This window comes from Mus musculus, chromosome 9 (assembly GCF_000001635.26).
Source record: "Mus musculus strain C57BL/6J chromosome 9, GRCm38.p6 C57BL/6J".
NCBI classification, from domain to species: domain Eukaryota; kingdom Metazoa; phylum Chordata; class Mammalia; order Rodentia; family Muridae; genus Mus; species Mus musculus.
The window spans coordinates 4,309,642-4,332,070 of NC_000075.6; the positions used below are offsets into that span (position 1 = coordinate 4,309,642).

At 37.7% G+C, this 22,429-nt stretch overlaps 1 protein-coding gene across 5 annotated transcripts; it reads left to right on the forward strand.

Moving 5' to 3' along the window:
- The first annotated feature begins 101 nt into the window (after nt 1-101).
- Nucleotides 102-22,188, forward strand: Kbtbd3 (kelch repeat and BTB (POZ) domain containing 3). 5 transcript variants are annotated; one of them, XM_011242368.2, is made up of 5 exons: nt 289-425; nt 2,501-2,618; nt 4,061-4,165; nt 7,186-7,430; nt 20,208-22,188. In XM_011242368.2, the coding sequence occupies exons 4-5, from the start codon at nt 7,210-7,212 to the stop codon at nt 21,808-21,810; spliced, it is 1,824 nt and encodes a 607-aa protein (XP_011240670.1). In that variant the 5' UTR covers nt 289-425; nt 2,501-2,618; nt 4,061-4,165; nt 7,186-7,209; the 3' UTR covers nt 21,811-22,188. The 5 variants fall into 5 exon arrangements, with proteins under 5 accessions (NP_001158046.1, NP_081238.2, XP_011240670.1 ...); XM_030244559.1 differs by having other exon boundaries at nt 294-1,795; nt 4,056-4,165; NM_026962.3 differs by lacking the exon at nt 2,501-2,618 and having other exon boundaries at nt 175-293; nt 20,208-22,091.
- Nucleotides 22,189-22,429: the final 241 nt, after the last annotated feature.

Sequence of the window (22,429 nt, forward strand, 5' to 3'; positions counted from 1 at the left end):
GTTGAGCGTGGGGGCGTGGCCTGACGCAGCTTCGCCCCCAACCTGTACGTCTCCTACGGAAGCCGGCAGGGCGGTTTGGGGCGGAGATTCAGAGTCAACCCAGAGCTCTGCGGCACGGCGTGACGTCTTGTGAGCTTAGCTCGCTCTCCTCGGAAAGGGCGGGACCAGAGTTTCTCAGAACCGTTTTAGCTGCTCACTCTGGAGAAAGAGCTAACGAGACAGTCGCACAAGCCAATCGCAGCCGGAGTTTACAGGCTGGGCCTGGGTGGAGACTTCACCGACTGCAGTTGCAGGTGGGTGAGCTGTGCGGTTTGAGGGAGGAGTGGGCTTGGACCGGCTTGGACCGGCTTGAATCTGGCTGTTGGAGGCAAGGCTCCTACTACTCTCGGTTGTGGTGCATCTCGTGAGCGCTCCGGAAAGGAAAGGTCCGCAGCGAGGAGCCTTCTGCACAGGGAGTTCTATATGGCAGCCGGCAGGGAGGTGACCCTTCCCTTCGTTTGCCAATGGGCCCTCCGCAGACCTCCCTGTCTACCCCGGGCCAACCGAGAACAGAATCGGTGGTGCAAGCCCTCTAAGCTTTGCTGTGCCCCTCAAGGGTTCTGCGCACCTTGATGCCTCATGCTGTTCTTCCTGCCGTCACACCAGTGCATTTCTGTTTCCTTGGTTGCTTGTGTAGATGGATGTCGGTGCTCTTCTGTGAACATCCATTTGAACAAAGTCGAGGACGAGTTAGGGTCCATGGAAAAGTTGGTCTCTGCAGATGAATGTGGATTTCGTGGATGATGGTAGATAGGTGTCATGCTGATTCAACCTTTCTAAGGTGGCCAGAAAGTATCTGGGAAAGCTAGCAATAATCTAATCTACACAACCACTGTCCATTAGTTCTGTATTCCTAGAGATGGGTATAGTCTGATCTGTACTTATTCCCATTAACATTTTTTGTGATATTACACACCCCTCGAGTCTTCTGCAGCTACATGGCAGTTTGAGTCACTCACACACAGACATTGCTATCTTGATATAACCCCTTATCTGTTAAAAGAGTGAGTGAGGTGCTATTTAAGATGTGAATATTGCAAAGACCTCATAATGTGACAAGGTATCTGAAGCACACAGAAAAAGCTACAGTAAGCAATGTGGGGATGAATAAAGACAGCAAGCACTAATACCCTTATCAGTAATTATAATAATTCAAGTTCTGTTTTTCATCCTATGTAGCTAAGAATCCTGTTATAGTGTCTTTCCCCGTGTTTTTGATGATAGTGTGGTGACGTGGGCCAGAGCAGTTCAAGTAGGACAAAAGAGGAACATGACTAGGTTCATGATGACTGGACGTAATGGTACCAAAAGAGTATTGTCAAGCTTGTTATCCTGGATAAGGAGTAGAAAATTACAGTGGTGCCTAGGGGAGAATAGGAAGTCAAGAGATGGGGATTTTTTTGTTGTTGTTGTTTGATATGTATTTAAAGATAAGAGTACTGGAATTGCATGTTATGCTAAGTGTCTAACAGAGAAGGAGAAATTTCTAATGTGTATGCCAGTGACAGACAGACAGAAGATGATGGCCATTCTAGCAATCACTCCAGAGGGATGGACCATATTTGCTTTTTGCCATGTCACTGAGCTGGAGATGCAACTTCGTATTAAAACTCGTGTCTAGTGGGGTGTAGAGATAGCTCAGCTGTTAAGAGAACTGTCTGCTCTTCCAGAGGGCTTGAGTTCAATTCCAAGCAACCACATGACGGCTTACAACCATCTACCCTGGGATCTGATGATGCCCTCTTCTGGCATGCAGGTGTACATACAGATAGAGCATTCATTTACATAAAATAAGTAAATTAAAAACAAAAAAAACCAAAACCCTCATGTCTAGTTATGCACTGTCCTGGGTTTAAAATAGTACCTTCCACAATAATTACTCTAAATGTTCCAACAAATAACCTTCTTTCAACTTATGTCACTTATGAGCTACAAATATATTCTAAAACTGGAACATCAAATTACTGCCACATTAGAAGTTAATGGTTCTTGACTTTAGAATCATAGGTCCTTTACTTGTTTTCTGCATCTCTGTCTTCTGTGGACAGTAATGGCTACCTCTAACTTTTTAAAACCAAAAGACTCCTTTTTCATTTGAGGGCTTTATATAATTTCTCTGTTGATTTACCTTCTCATCATTTAGGTGTCAACAATACATCCTCAAAAAGATTAGTATTGTAATGGATGAGGGCAAGCCCTCCAGAGTCAGAGTATTTGAGTTTACATACCAGCTTCCCACTTACTCATTGTATGTGACCTTGTGCAAAGTACTTATTTCCCCATCTATAAAATAGAGATAATAATAGTTTTTGATTTGTATAAGTAGCTAGAGGATTTAAAGAGCATACAAAATATGCAGAAGTAGCAGCACTAGATAATAAACACAAAAAGAAAGAAAATATAGAAAGTGTAGGTGTATGTATGTCTGTCATATTCTCCAAAACAGCTCTCGTTCCACTAGATCATATCTGTTCCTTAATTGGCACTGAAGCCTACTTCTTCAGGATTCCTGCATAGACAGAAGACCAGCTGAAACTGAGCAACTACTAGATTACAGATAGCTATTTTTGGTTTAGCCTGTAAGTCCTTCCAAAAATCCAGGTTATAATATATAATCCGGTGTGTGTGTGTGTGTGTGTGTGTGTGTGTGTGTGTGTGTGTGTGTTTGTGTGTGTGTGTGTGCATGCAGAGAGAGAGAGGCGGGAGAATTATTTTATAAGTTCTACGGTGCTAGAGAATGCTGATTAATACAGTGCTTTTACATAACTTCTATAGTAAACTCCATATCTAGATATTAGTGACTGGATGCTCTAATGAAATAAAGTCCAGATGAAGTAGAACACAGCCCATCCTTATTTTAATTTATCTTATAAATTACTTAATAAAATCATTACTTTATAACAAGGATTTATTGCTAAGCCTAATTCTTGAGCTATTAAAATTTTAAACTAATTTTTATAATTTCAATATAGTCTGTTTTGAAGTCACTTCCATGAATACATAGCATATGTGTTCTTCTGCATAGTAGTTGTTGATGAAGGAATAGCACAGAGAGAGTGTGTGGATTAATTTGGAATCATGCTTTAAGACACAGGATGCGACAGCTCACTCCTGTGAGAGGTTGAGTAAAGGATTGCCAACTAAAAGTCAGCCTGCTAAATATAGTGAATTCTTCCAAATGCCTCTGGCAGTTCTCTCTCTCATATCTACAGTGATAACTTTAACCATATTGTAGAGTAATGTAGCACTTTTCTTTACTGTGCCCCCTCACATGTACCTGGTGCAGAAACCCAGGATGCATATAAGAGTTTTGTCAAAGATGTATGCAAGAGAGGTGCAGTATAAATAAGAGGAAGAGTTTTTTTTTTGTTTTTTGTTTTTTTTTGTTTTTTTTTTTTTTTTTTTTTTTTTTTTTTTTTTTTGGTGCATAAGAGAGAAAATATCCAGAGGCATCTGAAAGAGGCCAAAGCAGACAGAGACAGAGACAGAGACAGAGACCGAAAGAAAGAAAGAAAGAAAGAAAGAAAGAAAGAAAGAGAGAGAGAGAGAGAGAGAGAAAGAGAGAGAGAGAGAGAGAGATTGAACATGGCCAGTAGGGTGGCTATGGCCCAGGCTCTCTGATAAAGGGAGACTAGCCAAAGATAAGAGAATAGAGAGAGTGAGAATAGCAAAAGCCCAGAATAGTGAGAATAGTTGTAAGGAGGAGGAGTAGCTGAGGGCCAGAAAGGCCATGAATGAGCAGGCAGCTGGGAGCTTAGCATTGAGGAAGAAGTGAGAATGGCTAGGATGCTAGTGTGAGGAGATGGAGTTTCCTTTAAACCTGACAATTATAATAAGGTAATAGAAACCTCCTTGAATTCAAAGCTAGCCAAGGCTACATTGTGAAACCCTGTCTCAATGGTGACACCAATTTACTGTGGCACCTTTTGAGCAAAGCCTTATGAGATCTTATAAGTGAATTTCTCTCTTTGTTGTTGCTGTTTTTATTTATTTGTTTGTTTATTCTATTTTTTGAGGTAAGGTTTCTTCGGGTAGCCCTGGCTATCCTGGAACCAGCTCTATAGGCCAGGCTTGTGTCAAACTCAGAAATCCACCTGTCTCTGTCTCCTGAGTGCTGGAATTAAAGGTGAGTGCCTGCCATCACTGCCCAGCTGTAAAACTGCTTTCTAAACTTTTGGTTGATGTTGAAATGGAGGGGTGGCATGCTTTAAAAAGCATGGACTTCTAGTGTACAAATGTGTTTCTATATATTTTGTGTTCTTAGGCATGTTATTTTATCTGAACTTCAACTTTGTTTTAAAGAAAGCATTATTAGTAACAGACCTAAAGAGTTACTGTCAACCTTGAGTGAGAAGACCATAAAGAGTATCCAAAGTCCTAATGATATAGCCTGGAGTCTCAATCAGGTTGGTTTCCTCTGCCAGTTAAAAAACTCAAGCACAGCAGGTAGCTGCTGAGAAATCTCACACAGGGCAAACAGGAGCAGATGGAATCGGCAGTTGAAGAGCAGCATGTACTGAGTATGAGCAAACATACTTACGCAGCACCACAGAGAAAAAGACGCCCTTTCAAACCAGTAAATCCAATCTCTTCGCAAGAACTAAGGAGTTTAAAGTCACTGAAGGGTTTTCTTCTCATAATTAAGGTTTTGACAGTCTGAATAAAGATAGGATGGTTGATTGGCCAACAACTGTTGTGTAACCTGTCCTGAACCAGCCTTGAACTTGTTGAAACAGCAGTGGGCCTGCATGTAGAAAGCAAAATGGCTACAGAGTCCTTATTTTATGCTGCGAGGCTTTTGTCTTAAGTCAGGAGGGTAAGGAAGAAGCCATCCATCTTGGAAATGTTCTACCTTTATGACCTAAACATGGCCTCTCTCCCTATCTTTCTGTGTACAAGGGAGTCTGCCTGACCCTTAGTTCCTCACTTGTACTGCCAGGATGGTTGTATCACTGGGCAGCTACAAAAGTTCTAACCATTTGTTGGTCTGCCAATATTTACCTGTTAACAGGAGTGGAAGTTTTACATATATAGTCATTGTCCAGTTTACTGTATAAGGATCCAAAGACTTTGGTTTGAGATATGGATACAGATGCTGAATTTAAACTCTTATTGTCAGAATTCCATTTTACATCTGATTTTTTTCTTTGTGTACTGACATATTGCATGTTTTTCACATCCAAAACAAAAGAATAGAGTTACAAAGTACCTACTTACTCTTCTAAGCCTGACCTTGCTGAATTTGTTTAAAAAATAATTGATGGACCAAAGACCAAAGAAATGGTAGTGGGTAAAACACTTGTCTTGCAGCCATGAAGAATTGATTGTGATCCTTTTCTCATATCAAGTGCATTTGTAATCCTAGTACTTAGAAGAGATAGGAGGCAGAGAGATGAGAATCCCCACAAGTTTGTGGGTCAGCTATCCTGATGTACACAGTGCCAAATAACAAGAAACTGCCTCAAATAAAATGGAAGGTTGGGCACAGATACCGGAGTCTGTCATCTAATCTCAACATGCACTATGGCACATGCAACACCACCACCATCAATAGAAAAGAACATTTATGCAAACCATGTCCTTTCCTTTTAAACCCATTGTAATGCTCCACACTCCCCACCTCTAATTCTTCAATGGTTCTTATTTATACTTTAGCTTAAAGAGGCCATTGACGATGTCAAACATCAGATGACTCCAACCACAGCTGCCTGCAATCCAACTAGCTGTAGTCCTGTGAAAACCCAAAGCAACAAGCTCCAGCTAAGCCCCCAGTCCCCTGAAAGGAATAAATGGTCCTAAGCCACTGAGTGTTGGGAGATTTTAAAGCAGTGGATAATCATGAAAGAGAGACATTGGAGGATTTGTTTTCCCAGTCTCTGATTTCCCTAGTTCTCAGTCTTTCTTTTCTGTTTCTCATTTCTATAATTTTAGCTGTTAACACTTTTGTGTTTGTAGCTGAACTTGTTATTTGAAAAGTTAATGAGTATCTGGCTCTGCTGTTTTGCATTCTTTACCTTATATTAAGAAATTCCTTTTACAATACTTAGTACCAGTATGCTGTTTTTCTTTCTGCTTTCAAATAGGTCAAGTAGGACCAACATTTGCTTTTCTTTCTTACTAACAGCCATTGTCTTAGTTAGGGTTTCTGTTGCTGTGAAGAGACAGCATGACCACAGCAACTCTTATAAAGTAAAGCATTTAGTTGACACTGGCTTACAGTTGGGGATTAGTCTTTTGTCATCATGTCAGGAAGCATTAGGGCTCACAAGTAGACAAGGTGCTGGCACAGGAGCCAGATTTCTAAACCCAGATGGGAAGGCCACAGGGAGAAAGAGTGACGCTGGTCCTGGCTTGAGCATTTGAAACTTCCAAGCTCACCCCCAATGATACATTTACTCTTAACAAGGCCACGCCTATTCCAAAAAGGCTATACCTCTAATAGTGTCACACCTTTACAAGCCTTGGGGGCCACTTTTATTCAAACCACTATAGCCATAAAGTGGCTAATACCACCAAACTGGTGGCTTTTTCCCCCCTTAAGCCAGTTCTCTTGTGAAAATCAGGGTTAGGGTTAAAGGTAGAAGATTTGTAGTATGTACATCACCATCAGCATTTTAATCCTGATTTAGCTACAGGACATCATGCGTAGAAGGACAGGGATGTATAGAGTATATACTAAAATAAGAACTACTTCAAGAGTAATACTTTAATAACAATAGGATGAGTCATGTAGTGAAGGCCTAAAGAAGGGAAGTATTCATATAGTTTAACAGTCACTCCTACAACCATAAATGTCAGGTCTCAATTGCATACTTCTCTATTCAAATACACATTTATGAAAATTCAAAAATAATTTAGTATTAAATATCATGAAAAATAAATGTTTAAAGTAAGGTTTACTATCATATTGCTGTTGTTGAATGTTATAATTTCACACCATGAGTACATTTTTTAAAAAATTCATTATGGGGGATTGTGACAAAGATGGATGTCAGAAAATAGTTTGGTGGAGTTCTCTTCTCCCACTTCATATGGGGCCACCGGCTTGCATGGCAAGAGTTTTTACCTGATAAGTTATGTTGCCAGAGGTCAAATTAAATCTGAAAATATCATTAGCTTCCTATCACACTTTTTTTTTTATTCTAGCTCTAAGAACAGGTGGAATTAGCTATGGATAATTCATACAATTTAAATGAACAAAGCTCATGGAATGGAATCTCATCTGAGAAGAAAAAAAATTACCTTGCATCAGAAGATCATGGACAGAAAATCTTAAGTGTGCTGCAGAGTTTTAGAGAACAGAATGTCTTTTATGACTTCAAAATAATCATGAAAGAAGAAATAATCCCATGTCATCGTTGTGTGTTGGCTGCATGCAGTGACTTTTTCAGGTACTGTACCCCCATCTATGCCTTAGATTTTATATATGAAATAAATTATATATTATCTTTATCAACCATACTCATTGCCCCCTGAGCATGCTATAATAATGGTTAATTCTTAATAAAAAAGACTTAATTAGAACTCAATTATTAATAGCTTTTGAATAGGGAATCTTCTCATTTTTTGACCATGAAAAGATTGCTTTATTCCCTGAAAATATTCTCAACAAAGAACATCATAAACAAGGCTTTTTTACCATTAAGAAATCAATATGTGCACAAAGTGGGAATTACTGCAAAATTAAGAGACTTCTTTTAGACATCTCACATGGTCAAAGTTTAAAAATGATTTAAGAATGACTTAAAAAACTGTGCAAGTACAAGTGTCTTTAAATGTTATAACCAGCCGGGCGGTGGTGGCACACGCCTTTAATCCCAGCACTTGGGAGGCAGAGGCAGGCGGATTTCTGAGTTTGAGGTCAGCCTGGTCTATAGCGTGTGTTCCAGGACAGCTAGGGCTATACAGAGAAACCCTGTCTCAAAAAAAAAAAAAAAAGTTATAATCTATATACAGGTTGCACTACTCCACATGAAGGAATTTGCTTACTATGGAAGCAAACGCCAGCTTTAGAAAAACACACAGTTGCTTGAAAAGAACAGTCTTTACAAGAAAGATTTGAACTTTGCCCTCTGTGATTGTTAGTCAGAAAAACATAAAGCAATTCAGTCTTTATATAGAAGACAAACAGAGCCAGGTCACATTTCTTTCTCACTGTTAACTTCTGAAAGAAAAACAGTACTACTTTTTAAAACTACTTCATGTAGTCTGTCAGTATAGAACAGTGTCACATTATATAAACAACCCTGTAATGAGATTTGATATCTAAAACTGTATAGTTTACTAGCCTCAAATGTAATATACTGTATGTTAGCTGCATAACAGTGGTGAACTTGATCTTTTGAAGGAAGGCATTAATGTTCACCCAATTGTTATTTAGCTTTAGCATAACTGGTAGTATGGTTCAAATAGCATTGGAAAAATTATTGAAGCAGTCACACGGTTTCTAAAATATTGCTTGAAATCCAATAATACCCAGAACATTTCACATTCTTTTTCTCCCCTCAAGACAGTAAAGAATCAAATGAATGGAGCTGCAGTGGTACAAATAACCCTCCCACCCGCCCACCCACCTCCCTGTTACAAGACCACTAGGAAATTAGTTCCAATACAAGTCATTAACAGAATCACAATGAGCAATGAGGCCACTAACGACAATCGTATTTACAAGTATAAGCATCTAGAAATTCCCATTTTACAAGTAAAAGTTCACATAGATCATTACAAAGTCTCACTAAAGTTTATCTGGTTCAAACAAAAGCATCACTTAGAAACAAGCTATCATTAAAATAATTAAAGGAGATTGTTAAAAGATGAAGGTTCATCAAACTTCTCATAAATTCACTAATGAAAGTAAAATGGACCCAGACAGGTCTTTAGTTTGATCCTTGAATTTGAAGATGCACCAGTGCACATGGTAGAGCTCTAGAAGCCACCTGCCAAAGCTACATCACATCTGTGGAGGTGCCACAGTTAGAGGCTGAGCACTGAGATGGCATATAAAGCCCTTTGTGGGACTACTACTGTAGTGGTAGTGTTGGCAATTTAGACACTCGATTTTAAGGCAGCATTTGAATGGAAGCAGCTGACTTTTTATAATAGTCCCTTCAGTGTTATTATGCCAGGACTTCAGTGCTGACCAGATTCTCCCAGACTGAGGTGCTGAAGATGTGTCACATTTCACAGAGTCGGTAACTGGGCTGTAGGCTAGAGCAGAAATGTTTTCTTTCTCTTATCCTAAATACTTCAGGTTCACATACTATGTCTTTGTGTCAAAACTGGAATGTTTGCAGTGGGGAAGTTTTAGCAGCATACACAAATACTAAGATGGAAACATTAGTGCTGAGGTGTCTGACAAAGTGATTTGTACTACAAATGCAAACTGAAACAAAGATTTGAGAAGAACAGAGGATTACAGAAACATGCCAGAAAACTCTAAGCCCAGATCACTCGAGATAAGCAACAGGATGCTAAGCAAGCACAGAAGTGGTACAGGCAGACAGTGACAAATGGCAAGGGTTCTAAGAGACGATGAATCTAAAAGCCAATTCAACAGAGCTGATGAAGTTCATGAAGAATCTTAAACTGCAGTTGTAAAAACAAGAGTTCTCCCAGGATAGTTTCCCAAAGATCTTTAAGATTAGTACCTTGAGCTATTCTGGGTAGGACTCATATGGGGTTAACTTTGAGGAATCCGTGAATGATACCATCTTAGCAGAAGGTGAAATGACAAGTTGAAAAAGATTGAAGCTGAGTTACGCCATTTCCTAGGGGAGGAACTGCAGCCCAGAAGACTTTTTTTTTCCTCCTTCCATGCATGTAATATCAGCATTGAGGAAGCTGAGAAAGGGAGATTGCCATGATGATAGTAGGTTTCTGTTGCGATGAGGTCAGATGTATTATTACAATACTGTGGAAATTGTCTCCTGGCCAATAAAGACACGGGTATCTTTTGGTGACACTCTGCAGTCAGTCATCCTAGTCATACTGCAGTAAACTCAAGTCCTAACTGCTACTCTACATTAGGAAGAAATATTAAGTAGGGTTTTAATCTCCCACCAAATTGGTAAAAACTGAGTAAGATTTAATATATGAAGCAAAATAGTAATTATATTGCATTTATGATTTGTTTAAGTTGGGGACTGAACCTAGGGCCTTATGCTGTTCTATTTTGAATCATTAATTCAAAACCTGCATTATAAACATGTAATTCAAAATCTGCTGTATTGCCATTAGGGTAAATAATATAAGCTAGACTTTATTTAGTAAGCAGTTCTTGCTATCTGCTGCTTACCGAACGCCTGCCTCTGTGGGGTTTTGCTTTGAATTTTGAGATCAGTGATTCACAATGTCCTCGATCAGGGAGGCTCCAGCAGTCTTGAACTAGCTGTTTTCTTAGTGTAACTCTTTTCTTTTTGTTTCTTCATATATTCTGAGGCATGCTTTGAGCTCTACTGGGACCCCCACTGTTAGATTCTGTTGATCCTGGGCCTCCTTTGTCTTCCCTTCTTTTGAGCACAGCTTTCCTTCCATGTAACTTTTAGAGTGTTCCTTGTCCTTATAGATGTGGCCTCTTCCCTAGGTCCTGTGAAGGCTCTATGCCCCAATATAGGGGAATGCCAGGACCAGGAATGGGAGTGGGTGGGATGGGCAGAAGGGGGAGGAGGAAGGGGATAGGGGATTTTCGGAGGGGAAACTAGGAAAGGGGATGACATTTGAAATATAAATAAAGAAAATATCTAATAAAAAGATAAAAAAATAAATGTGGCCTCTTATTTACAGGCCTCTGTCTATTTAATGGTTTAAATACTTAGTTTTTTAGTATATATGCCCTAATCTAAATCCCAGTTCCCCTGCTTACTATTCATGTGACCTTATACAAATCACTTACCCTTATCAGACCTAGGTCTCCTTACTAGTGACAAGGAAATTAGAAAAGTAAAAAATAAGAATTAATACATGATGTCATTCTGGATATTATAAAGGAACTTATATATAAATGGTTAGCATATTTTATTTTACATATAGTTAATGTTAGTCAATAAAGTTCTTGTTCCATAACATAGGAAAACACAGTATTTCTGAGTATTCAGCATGATTTTCTTACAATGTTTTCTAGCTACTTCAACAAAAAGTTCTTGTAAACATTTGAATTTGCAATCTTCTGCTCTTATCAAACTTACTTTTTAGATAAATAGTTCTAGGTGTTAATTTTTTGATGCTAATTCTTTGGGTTTTGTTTTTTTTCCATGTATACAATGTGTGCAGATGGGCAGTTGTCAATTATAAAGCTAAATATATTTAAGAGTATTAGTAAATAATACACAACAAAATGTAGCTTCAAGCACTTTGCTCACTTTTGAGTCTGCTTCTCATTGTTAAAATTGCTATTAAAATAGAATGATAGCTTTCATTTTTAATTTTAAATATTTTTTAGGTTTCTATCGTACATATTTATTGTATATGATATTGTATCATACAAGGGTATTACACACAGGTATATATTGTTTATATAGAATATCCTCCATGCCCCTCCTGTAGACCACCTTGTTCCCTGAGTGATTTCGCTTTATGTCATAAGCACAAACAGAATTTTGTGTTTCCATAGAAAAATCTAGAAACAACAAACAACAAAGTGTGTATTTGTTTCTTTGGGATTGGTTTAATTAGCTTAATATAATTTCTTCACTTGTATCCATTTTCCTGCAAACCAAGTGACTTCCTTTTTCTTTGTCTGAAAACTATCTGCTGTGTACATTATGTCCATTAGAAAAATCTGTTCTGTTGATGGACACCTAGGTTCCATCATTGAATTCTAAAAGTTCTTTCTTCTTTATTTCTTTTTTTTAAATTGGGTATTATCTTTATTTACATTGCAAATGTAATTACCCTCTTTCCTGCCACCCTAAAAACCCTATCCCAGCCCCCTCCCCCTGCTTTAATGAGGGTGTTCCCCTACCCACTTCTACCTCCCTGTCCTGGCATTCCCCTATACTGGGGCATTTGGCCATCATAGGAACAAGAGCCTTTTTTCCTATTGATGATTAACAAGGGCATCCTCTGCTACATATGCAGTTGGAGCCATGGGTCCCTCCATGTATACTCCTTGGTTGGTGGTTTGGTCCCTGGAAGCTCTGGGAAGTCTGGTTAGTTGATATTATTGTTCTTCCTATGGGGTTGCAAACTCCTTCAGCTCCTTCAGTCCTTTCTCTAACTCCTCAATTGAGGACCCCGTGCTCAGTCCAATGGTTGGCTGATAGAATCCACCTCTGTATTTCTCAGGCACTGGCGGAGCCTCTCAGGAAACAGCTATATCAGGCTCCTTTCCGCATGCACTTCTTGGCATCCATAAATAGTGTCTGGGTTTGGTGACTGTATATGGGATGGATGTCCAAGTGGGGCAGTCTCTGGATGGCCTTTCCTTCAGTCTCTGCTCCATGCTTTGTCTCTGTATTTGCTCCCATGAGTATTTTGTTTCCCCTTCTAAGAAGGACTTTGACCCTCCTTCTTATTGAGCTTCATATGGTCTGGTGAATTGTATCTTGGGTATTCCGAGCCTTTGGGTTAATATCCACTTATCAGTGAGTACATACAATGTGTGTTCTTTTGTAACTGGATTACCTCATTCAGGATAATAGTTTCTACTTCCATCCATTTGCCTAAGAATTTCATGAAGTCATTGTTTTTAATGGGTGAGTAGAACTCCATTGTGTAAATATACCATACTTTTTTTATCCATTCCTCAGTTGAAGGACATCTATGTTCTTTCTATCTTTTGGCTATTATAAATGAAGCTTCTAGAAACATAGTGGAGCATGTATCCTTGTTTTATGTTGGAGCATCTTTTGGGTATATGCCCAGGAATGTTATATCTTGGTCCTCAGGTAATAATATGCCCAATTTTCTGAAGAACGGTCAGACTGATGTCCAGAGTAGTAGTACCAGCATGCAATCCCAGCAACAACAGAAGAGTGTTCCTGTTTCACCACATTTGCTGTCAACTGAGATTTTGATCTTAGCCATTCTGACTGGTATGAGGTAGAATCTCAGGATTGTTTTGATTTGAATTTCCTGATGAATAAGAATGTTGAACATTTCTTTAGGTGCATCTCTGCAATTTGATATTCCTCAGTTGAAATTTTTTTTTTTTTTTTGTTTAGCTCTGTACTCCATCTTTTAATAGCATTATTTGATTCCATTGAGTCTAACTTCTTGAGCTCTTTGTATATATTAGATATTTGCCCTCTATCTGATTTAGGATTTGTAAAGATCTTTTTCCTGTATGTTGGTTGCTGTTTTGTCCTATTGACAGTGTCTTTTGCCTTACAAATGCTTTGTAATTTTATGAGGTCCCATGTGCCTATTGTTGATCTTAGAGCATAAGCCATTGGTGTTCTGTTCAGGGAATTTTTCCCTGTACCCATGTGTTCGAGGCTCTTCCCCACTTTCTCTTCTGTTAGTTTCAGTGAATCTAATTTTATCTGGAGGTCCTTGATCCACTTGGACTGGAACCTTGTACAGTGAGATAAGAATGGATCAATGTGCATTCTTCTACATGCTGACAGCCAATTGAACCAGCATTATTTGTTGAAAATGCTGATTTTTTTTCCCCCATTGGATGGTTTTAGCTTCTTTGTCAAATATCAAGTAACCGTAGCTGTGTGGGTTCACTACTGGGTCTTCAATTTTATTCCATTGTTCATCCTGCCTATCCTACAGTTTGTATCACTATTGCTCTATAATACAGCTTGAGTTCAGGGATGGTGATTCCCCTAGAAGTTGAGAATTGTTTTCCCTATTTTGGGTATTTCATTATTCCAAATGAATTTGCAAATTGCTCTTTCTAACTTTATGAAGAATTGAGTTTAAATTTTGATGGTGATTGCATTGAATCTGTAGATTACTTTCGGCAAGATGACAATTTTTACTATATTAATCCTGCCAATCCATGAGCATGGAAGATCTTTCCATCTTCTGAGATCTTCTTTGATTTCTTTCTTCAAATACTTGAAGTTCTTGCTTGGATAGAGTCACAGCAAGGTATGTAATATTTTTTGCGACTCAAATGAAGGATGTTACTTCCCTGATTTCTTTCTCAGCCTGTTTATCCTTTGAGTAGAGTAAGGCTAGTGATTTGTTTGAGTTAATTTTATATCCAGCCACTTGGCTGAAGTTGTTTATCAGGTTTAAGAGTTCTCTGGTGGAACTTTTGGGGTCACTTAATTATACTGTCATATCCTCTGCAAATAGTGATTGATATGTTGTTGACTTCTTCCTTTCCAATTTGTATCCCTTTGATCTCCTTTCCTGTTCTAATTGCTCTGGCTAGAACTTTGAGTACTATACTGAATAGATAGGGAAAGAAGGGCAGCCTTGTCTATTCCCTGATTTTAGTGGGTTGCTTCAAGTTTCCCTCCGTTTAGTTTCATGTTGGCTACTGGTTTGCTGTATATTGCTTTCACTGTGTTTAGCTATGGGCCTTGAGTTCCTGATCTTTTCAAGACTTTTATCATGAAGGTGTGTTGAATGTTGTCAAATGCTTTTTCAGCATCTAATGAAATGAACTTGTGTTTTTTTTTTTCCTTTGAGTTTATGTAGTGGATTACATTGATGAATTTCCATATATTAAACCATCCCTGCATCCCTTGAATGAAGCCTTCTTGATCATGATGGATGATTATTTTGATGTGCTCTTGCATTCGGTTTGTGAGAATTTTATTGAATATTTTTAATTTGATATTCATAAGGGAAGTTGGTCTGAAGTTCTCTTTCTTCTTTGGGTCTTTGTGTGGTTTAGTTATAAGCATAAATGTCGCTTCATAGAATGAATTGCGTAGTGTTCCTTCTGTTTCTATTTTGTGGAATAGTTAGAAGTGTATTGGTATTAGGTCTTCTTTGAAGGTTTGACAGAATTCTACACTAAAAACATGTGCTCCTGTGCTTTTTTGGGTTGGGAGAATTTAATGACTGTTCCTATTTCCATAGGAGTTAAGGGACTGTTTATCTGATCCTGACTTAACTTTGACACCTATCTAAAAATTGTCCATCTCTTCCAGATTTTTCAGATTTGTTAAATATAGGCTTTTGTAATAGGAGCTGATTATTATTTTTTTAATTTCCTCAGTTTCTATTGTTATATCTCCCTTTTCATTTCTGATTTTGTTAATTTGGGTAATCTCTCTATGCCCTCTGGTTAGTCTGGCTAAGGATTATCTATCTTGTTGACTTTCTCAAAGAACCAGCTTCTGGTTTTGTTGACTCTCTTATAGTTCTTTTTCTTTCTACTTAGTTGGACGCACTTAGACCTATGAATTTTCCTCTCATTACTGCTTTCATTTTTGTCTCCTAAGTTTGGGTATGTTGTGGCTTCATTTTCATTAAATTCTAAAACGTCTTTAATTTCTTTCCTTATTTCTTCCTTGACCAAGTTATCACTGAGTAAAGAGATCTTCAGCTCCCATGTGTATGTGGGCTTTCTGTTGTTTTTGTTGCTATTGAAGACCAACCTTGGGCTGTTGTGATCTGATAGGATGCATAGGATTATTTCAGTCTCCTTGTATCTGTTGAGGCCTGTTTTGTGACCAATTTTATGGTCAATTTTGGAGAAGGTACCATGAGGTGTTGAGAAGAAGGTATATTCTTTTGTTTTAGGATGAAATGTTCTATAGATATCTGTTTCTGTTAAATCCATTTGCTTCATAACTTATTTGATTTTCACTGTGTCTCTGTTTATGTTCTGTTTCCATAATCTGTCCATTGCTGAGAGTGGCTTGTTAAAGTCTCCCACTATTATTGTGTGAGGTGCAATGTGTGCTTTGAGCTTTAATAAAGTTACTTTTATGAATGTGGGTGCCCTTGCATTTGGAACACAGATGTTCAGAATTGAAAGTTTTTCTTGGTAGATTTTTCCTTTGATGAGTATGTACTGTCCTTCCTTGACTTTTTTGGTAATTTGGTTGAAAGTCGATTTTATTGGATATTAGAATGGCTACTGCTGCTTGTTTCTTGGGACTATTTGCTTGGAAAGTTGTTTTTCAGGCCTTTACTCTGAGATAGTGTATATCTTTGAAACTGGGGTATGTTTCCTGTATGCAGCAAATTCTGGATCCTTTTTACATATCTACTTTGTTAGTCTATGTCTTTTTATTGGAGAATTGAGTCCATTGATGTTGAGATATTAAGGAAAAGTGATTTTTGTTACTGTTATTTTTGTTGTTAGAAGTAAAATTATTTTTGTGTGGCTATCTTCTTTTGGGTTTGTTGAGAGAAGATTACTTTCTTGTTCTTTCTAGGGTGTAGTTTTCCTCCTTGTATTGACGTTTTCTATTATCCTTTGTAGGGCTAGATTTGCGTAAAGATATTGTGTAAATTTGGTTTTGTCATGGAATATCTTGGTTTCTCCATCTTTGGTAATTGAGAGTACTGCTGAGTATAGTACCCTGGACTTGCATTTATGTTCTCTTAGAGTCTGTATGACATCTGCCCAGGATCTTCTGATTTTTAGGGTACCCAATGAAAAGTCTGGTGTAATTGTGCTAGATCTGCTTTTATATGTTACTTGACCTTTTTCCCTTACTGCTTTTAGTATGCTTTGTTTTGTGCATTTGGTATTTTGATTACTATGTGAAGAAGTTTGGGGTTTTTTGGGGGGCTTGTTCTTTTGTTGTTTTTTGTTTTGTTTTTCTGGTCCAGTCTATTTGGAGTCCTGAAGTTTTCTTGTATGTTCATGAGCATCTGTTTCTTTAGGTTAGGGAAGTTTTCTTCTATAATTTTGTTGAAGGTATTTACTGGCCCTTTAATCTTCACTCTCTTCTAAATCTATTATTCTTAGGTTTCATCTTATTGTGTCCTGGATTTCCTAGATGTTTTGGGTTAGGAGCTTTTTTTGACTTTTGCATTTTCTTTGACTCTTATATCATGTTTTCTATGGTATCTTCTGCACCTGAGATTCTCTCATCTATCTATCTCTTGTATTCTGTTGGTGATGCTTGCATCTATGGCTCCTGGTCACTTTCCTAGGTTTTCTATTTCCAGGGTTGTCTCCCTTGTGATTTCTTTATTGTTTCTACTTCCATTTTTAGATCCTGGATGTTTTGTTCAATTCCACCATCTGTTTGGTTGTTTTTTCCTGTAATTCTTTAAATGATTTTTTTGTTTCCTCTTTAAGGGCTTCTACCTGTATTTCTTTAAAGGAGTTATTTATATCCTTCTTAAAGTTATCATCATCATGAAAGTTGATTTTAAATCCAAATCTTGCTTTCCCGGTATTATGGGGTATCCAGGACTTGGTAGGGTGGGAGAACTGGGTTTTGATGATGCTAGTAACCTTGGTTTGTGTTGCTTATATTCTTGCATTTTGCCTCTTGCCATCTGGTTATCTGTAGTACTACCAGGCTCTGACTAGAGCCTGTACCTCCTGTGACCCTGGTTGAGTCAGAACTCCTCAGAGTCCGACTGTCTCTTGTGATCCTGTGATTCTGGGATCATGTGTTCCTGAGATCCTGGGTGTGTTAGAGCTCCTGGGAGTCAAGCTGCCTCTGGGATCCTTAAATCCTGATATGACCAAGCTTCTGAGATCCTGGACTTGTAAGAGTACCTAGGAGTCGAGCTTCCTCTGGGTGTTGAAGGACTGGATGAGGTACCAGTGCCCAACTGGCTCAGACTGGAAAGAACCCAAGCTACTGGCCAGGCATGGATTGCTGAGTCCCCAGATCCTGGGGATCCCAGTTACTCCTGTTGTTGGAGCAGATGTTGTAGCCTTCTCACCTATGATCCTGGGAATGTTAGAGCACCTAGGACTAAAGCATCCTCTGGGTATTGTGGGACTGGGTGTGAACCTAGCACCCAAGATATGCTCAGGGCAGTGGCTCAGACCAGAAGACAATTTTAAACTTTCAAATAGCAGAAGTGACAAGTCTTTATTAAATTTTATTAAATTATATTAAATTATTAATTGGTTTGTTTTGCTTATATTCAAATGAAAATAGGTACAAATGTGGCTAGAATTTTTTAAAGCTTTTTTTTGTGTATATGAGCAGGTATTATTACAGATGTTTTGTGAACCATCATATGCCTGCTGGTAATTGAACTCAGGACCTCTGGAAGAACAGTGCTCTCAACCACTGAAAGGCCATCTCTATAGCCCTGTGGCTAGAATTTTAATCATTTATAATACCGACAGTTTGAGAAAACTAACTACATTGAGAGAATGTAAAATAAAATGTCAGAAAAGTTTACACTACATAGCAAAAAATATGATTAAGATATAAAATCAAGGAACATGTCGTATAGAAACCGCTTATAATAACATGCCATATCTGAGAAATATGTAGGAGAGTAAAGTATAGGAGTTTGATCCTATATGTGTCTTCTGCAAGGGTGTAGAAGCTGATACCAAACTAAAAATACATAGAATCCAGGGACTGAAGAAGTTCAGCAGTTAAGAGCGCTAACTACTCTTCCAGAAGACCTGGATTCAATTCCCAGCATCCGTATGGTAATTCATATTCCAGTTCCAGAGAATCTGATTCCCTCTTTTGTCCTTCATGGACATTAGGCACATACTTGTGCACATACATACATGCAGACAAAACCACCCGTACACACAAATAAAACCTTAATAGGTTGGTAGACAGATACAGAGACAGACAGAGATGTGAGGAAAGGAATACTATTAGGAACCATTTGATTTCTTGAAATAATAGCAGTTAATACTCTGCAATGATTAAGTTACTTATTCTTCTAAACAACCTTTTTAATCCTTATATTATGCAAGACTGCATCATATATATAATTACAAATTAAAATGTCTAAACTGGCATACATTGTTAAAGAACCTTGTGTTAAGATATAGTATAATTATAACTTTTGTCACTACATTTATTTGGCTTCATATTAAGAAATATATTGAGCAGCCTGGGAAAAGGGCTCTTTATCATTGTTTTCCTATTTTATTAGAAAGATCTCTCATATTCTTCAAGTAGATCTTGTGCTCACTAATTGACTTTATTTATTCTCTGCAAAAAGTTAGCCCCAATTCCACCAAGTTCAAGCATTTGGATACTCACCGATATAGCACCCAAAGTATTAGTCTTAGTTACTTTTCTAAGTTTTTGTAAGACAACATGACCAAAACAATTTATAAAAGAAACTGTCTAATTAGGCTTACAGTCTCAGAAGGTTAGAAATCAGTGATGGGAGAGCCAAGGCACAATAGCAAGAATATGAGAGAACAAACTCTTAATGGCACCACTGCTTTGAAACCTTATATCTCTCCCATTGACAAACCTCTTCCACAAAGCCACCCCTTTTAATCCTTCCCGGATAGTCATACTAACTGGGGACCATGTATTCAAACATTACCCAATGAGGGGTGGGGGCAGGTCATTCTCAGTCAAATCACCACAGCATTTTTTATATTACCAGCACAGTTATGAAACCAGGATAAACAGTAAAATACATTTTATTCTCTGAGTATATACCTCCAAATAACTTATATTTTTGTCTCTCCTGAGTTCAAGATAGTACCAATCCTTTAGATTTGCCTTTTAATTTCCAAGCCGGCAAAATTACTCAAATTTAAGGAACAGTCTCTATCTTTCTGTGGTTGTTACTACAAAAATATAGGTTTAGCTTTTTGGCTTTGTAATTGTCTAGGCTTTGGATATTACTTCCCTGGTTCCCTTTTCACTATGAATCTGATTTGACAGATTTCCCCACAGAGCAATACAAAATCATTGGTAGCAGTGGGCCTCTCATTTTCTGTGTTTCATGTAAATTTTTTAAGCCCAAGATCTTGAGCAGTTCATATTGAGAAATTTTAGTTATTATCACAGATATAATTAATTTGCCTTTGAAGAAAACTGAGTTATATGTAAGAACTAACTAGTGTATAAAATTTGAACCACTTTACAACCTTTTTTATTTCTTTCTGTGTATCAGCTACACTGTTATATGTTTTTGTTATGAAGGTTACATAATAGTCAGCAGATAAGTATTATACCATACAGTTATTTTAAATGTTAAAGTAATTCATTAAAATCCCATTAATCTTATAAATGCATTCTAAATTAAGTAAATAGTAAAGAAGCATGTGTGTAGTGGTATGGGAAATACTTATAATTAAAATATTTGTTTACTTGTGCTTCTTTTTTTCTTAACTTTTTCAGGGCTATGTTCGAAGTAAACATGAAAGAAAGAGATGACGGAAGTGTTACCATTACTAACTTGTCCTCCAAAGCTGTAAAGGCATTTCTTGACTATGCCTATACGGGAAAAACAAGAATAACAGATGATAACGTGGAAATGTTCTTCCAGTTGTCATCCTTTCTTCAGGTTTCCTTCCTGTCCAAAGCTTGCAGTGACTTTTTAATAAAAAGCATTAGTCTGGTCAACTGTTTGCATTTGTTATCTCTGTCAGACAGCTACGGCTCTGCCCAGTTGTTCAGTCACACTTTATATTTTGTGCAGCATCACTTTCATTTGTTGTATAAATCCAGTGACTTTTTAGAAATGAATTTTGGAGTGCTGCAGAAGTGTCTGGAATCAGATGAATTGAACGTACCTGAAGAAGAAATGGTCCTAAAGGCTGTCCTCACATGGATTAAGTACAACTTAGAGTCCAGGCAAAAACACCTGCCTCACTTGATTACCAAAGTAAGATTACATCAGTTATCTGAGGACACACTTCAAGACTATTTGCTCAATGAAGAGTATTTACTCAAAAGCACAAACTGTTTTGACATAATCGTGGATGCCATTAAGTGTGTACAAGGTTCTAGTGGCCTCTTTCCTGATGCTCGACCATCCACAACTGAAAAATATATATTCATCCATAAGACTGAGGAAAATGGAGAAAATCAATATACATTTTGCTATAATATTAAAACTGACTCCTGGAAAATATTGCCACAATCACATCTGATTGATTTGCCAGGATCTAGTCTGTCTAGCTATGGAGAGAAAATATTCTTGACAGGTGGTTGCAAAGGGAAGTGCTGTAGAAGGATTCGACTTCATATTGCACAGTCTTACCATGATGCCACTGACCAGACCTGGTGCTACTGTCCAGCTAAAAATGAGTTTTTCTGTGTTTCAGCCATGAAAACCCCAAGAACCATGCATACATCAGTCATGGCTCTCAATCGATTATTTGTTATAGGCGGAAAAACTAGAGGGTCCCAGGACATTAAAAGTCTCTTAGATGTTGAATCTTATAATCCACTGTCCAGAGAGTGGACATCAGTTAGCCCTTTACCCAGAGGCATCTATTACCCAGAAGCCAGTGCATGCCAGAATATCATTTATGTCCTTGGATCTGAGGTAGAGATTGCCGATGCTTTCAACCCATCACTTGATTGCTTTTTTAAATATAATGCTACAACTGACCAGTGGTCTGAACTAGTAGCAGAGTTTGGGCAGTTTTTTCACGCTACTTTAATTAAAGCTGTCCCAGTAAACTGCACCCTTTATATATGTGATCTTTCCACCTATAAGGTTTATAGTTTTTGTCCTGATACTTGTGTTTGGAAAGGAGAAGGGTCTTTTGAGTGTGCAGGTTTTAATGCAGGTGCAATTGGAATTGAGGATAAGATTTACATATTAGGTGGAGATTATGCACCAGATGAGATTACAGATGAAGTGCAGGTCTACCACAGTAGTAGGTCAGAGTGGGAAGAGGTGTCACCAATGCCAAGAGCTTTAACTGAATTTTACTGTCAGGTCATTCAGTTCAACAAATACAGGGACCCATGGTATTCAAATCATTTCTAAAAGTAATATTTGCATGAGAGCTCTAAAATTGCAACTAGTAGAATTGGTTAAAAATATGTATATCTCAGCACACTGAAATGTTCCTTATATTAAAGAATGACTATAGATGTATGCTCTCAATAAATAGACAGTTTCCAGAAGTTTAAAATACAAAATGCATTTTATCAAAGTTTTGTTAAATATAAATTCATGTTCAATAATCCAGATTACATAGTATTTTCTTATATAAATAAAAATTACAGATTTATGCTTATTTACATTAAACGATGGAAAAAAGTCTGTGTAGAAGGGAAAATTTTCTTGAAGTGAAAATGCTTATATACTGCATATTGTGTGACATGAAGATAAATTAGAAGTAGATGAGAAATTCACATTGAACACTCTGGTGTAAGAATTCTTGAATCCCTACTATTTTCTGCTTGCTGGTTAAATGATTTCATTTCACCTTTGTGTGGCCAGAAATTTTCCACAATATACTTTTTCAACTTTCTGGTCAATATACTAAGAATAGTTTGGCTTTATTATTATTGTATATAATATTATATACATGCAATATATCTTTGTTATTAAGAATGTATTGGAGCAGGTACCCAGATTCCACCAAGACTAGTCTGTACAG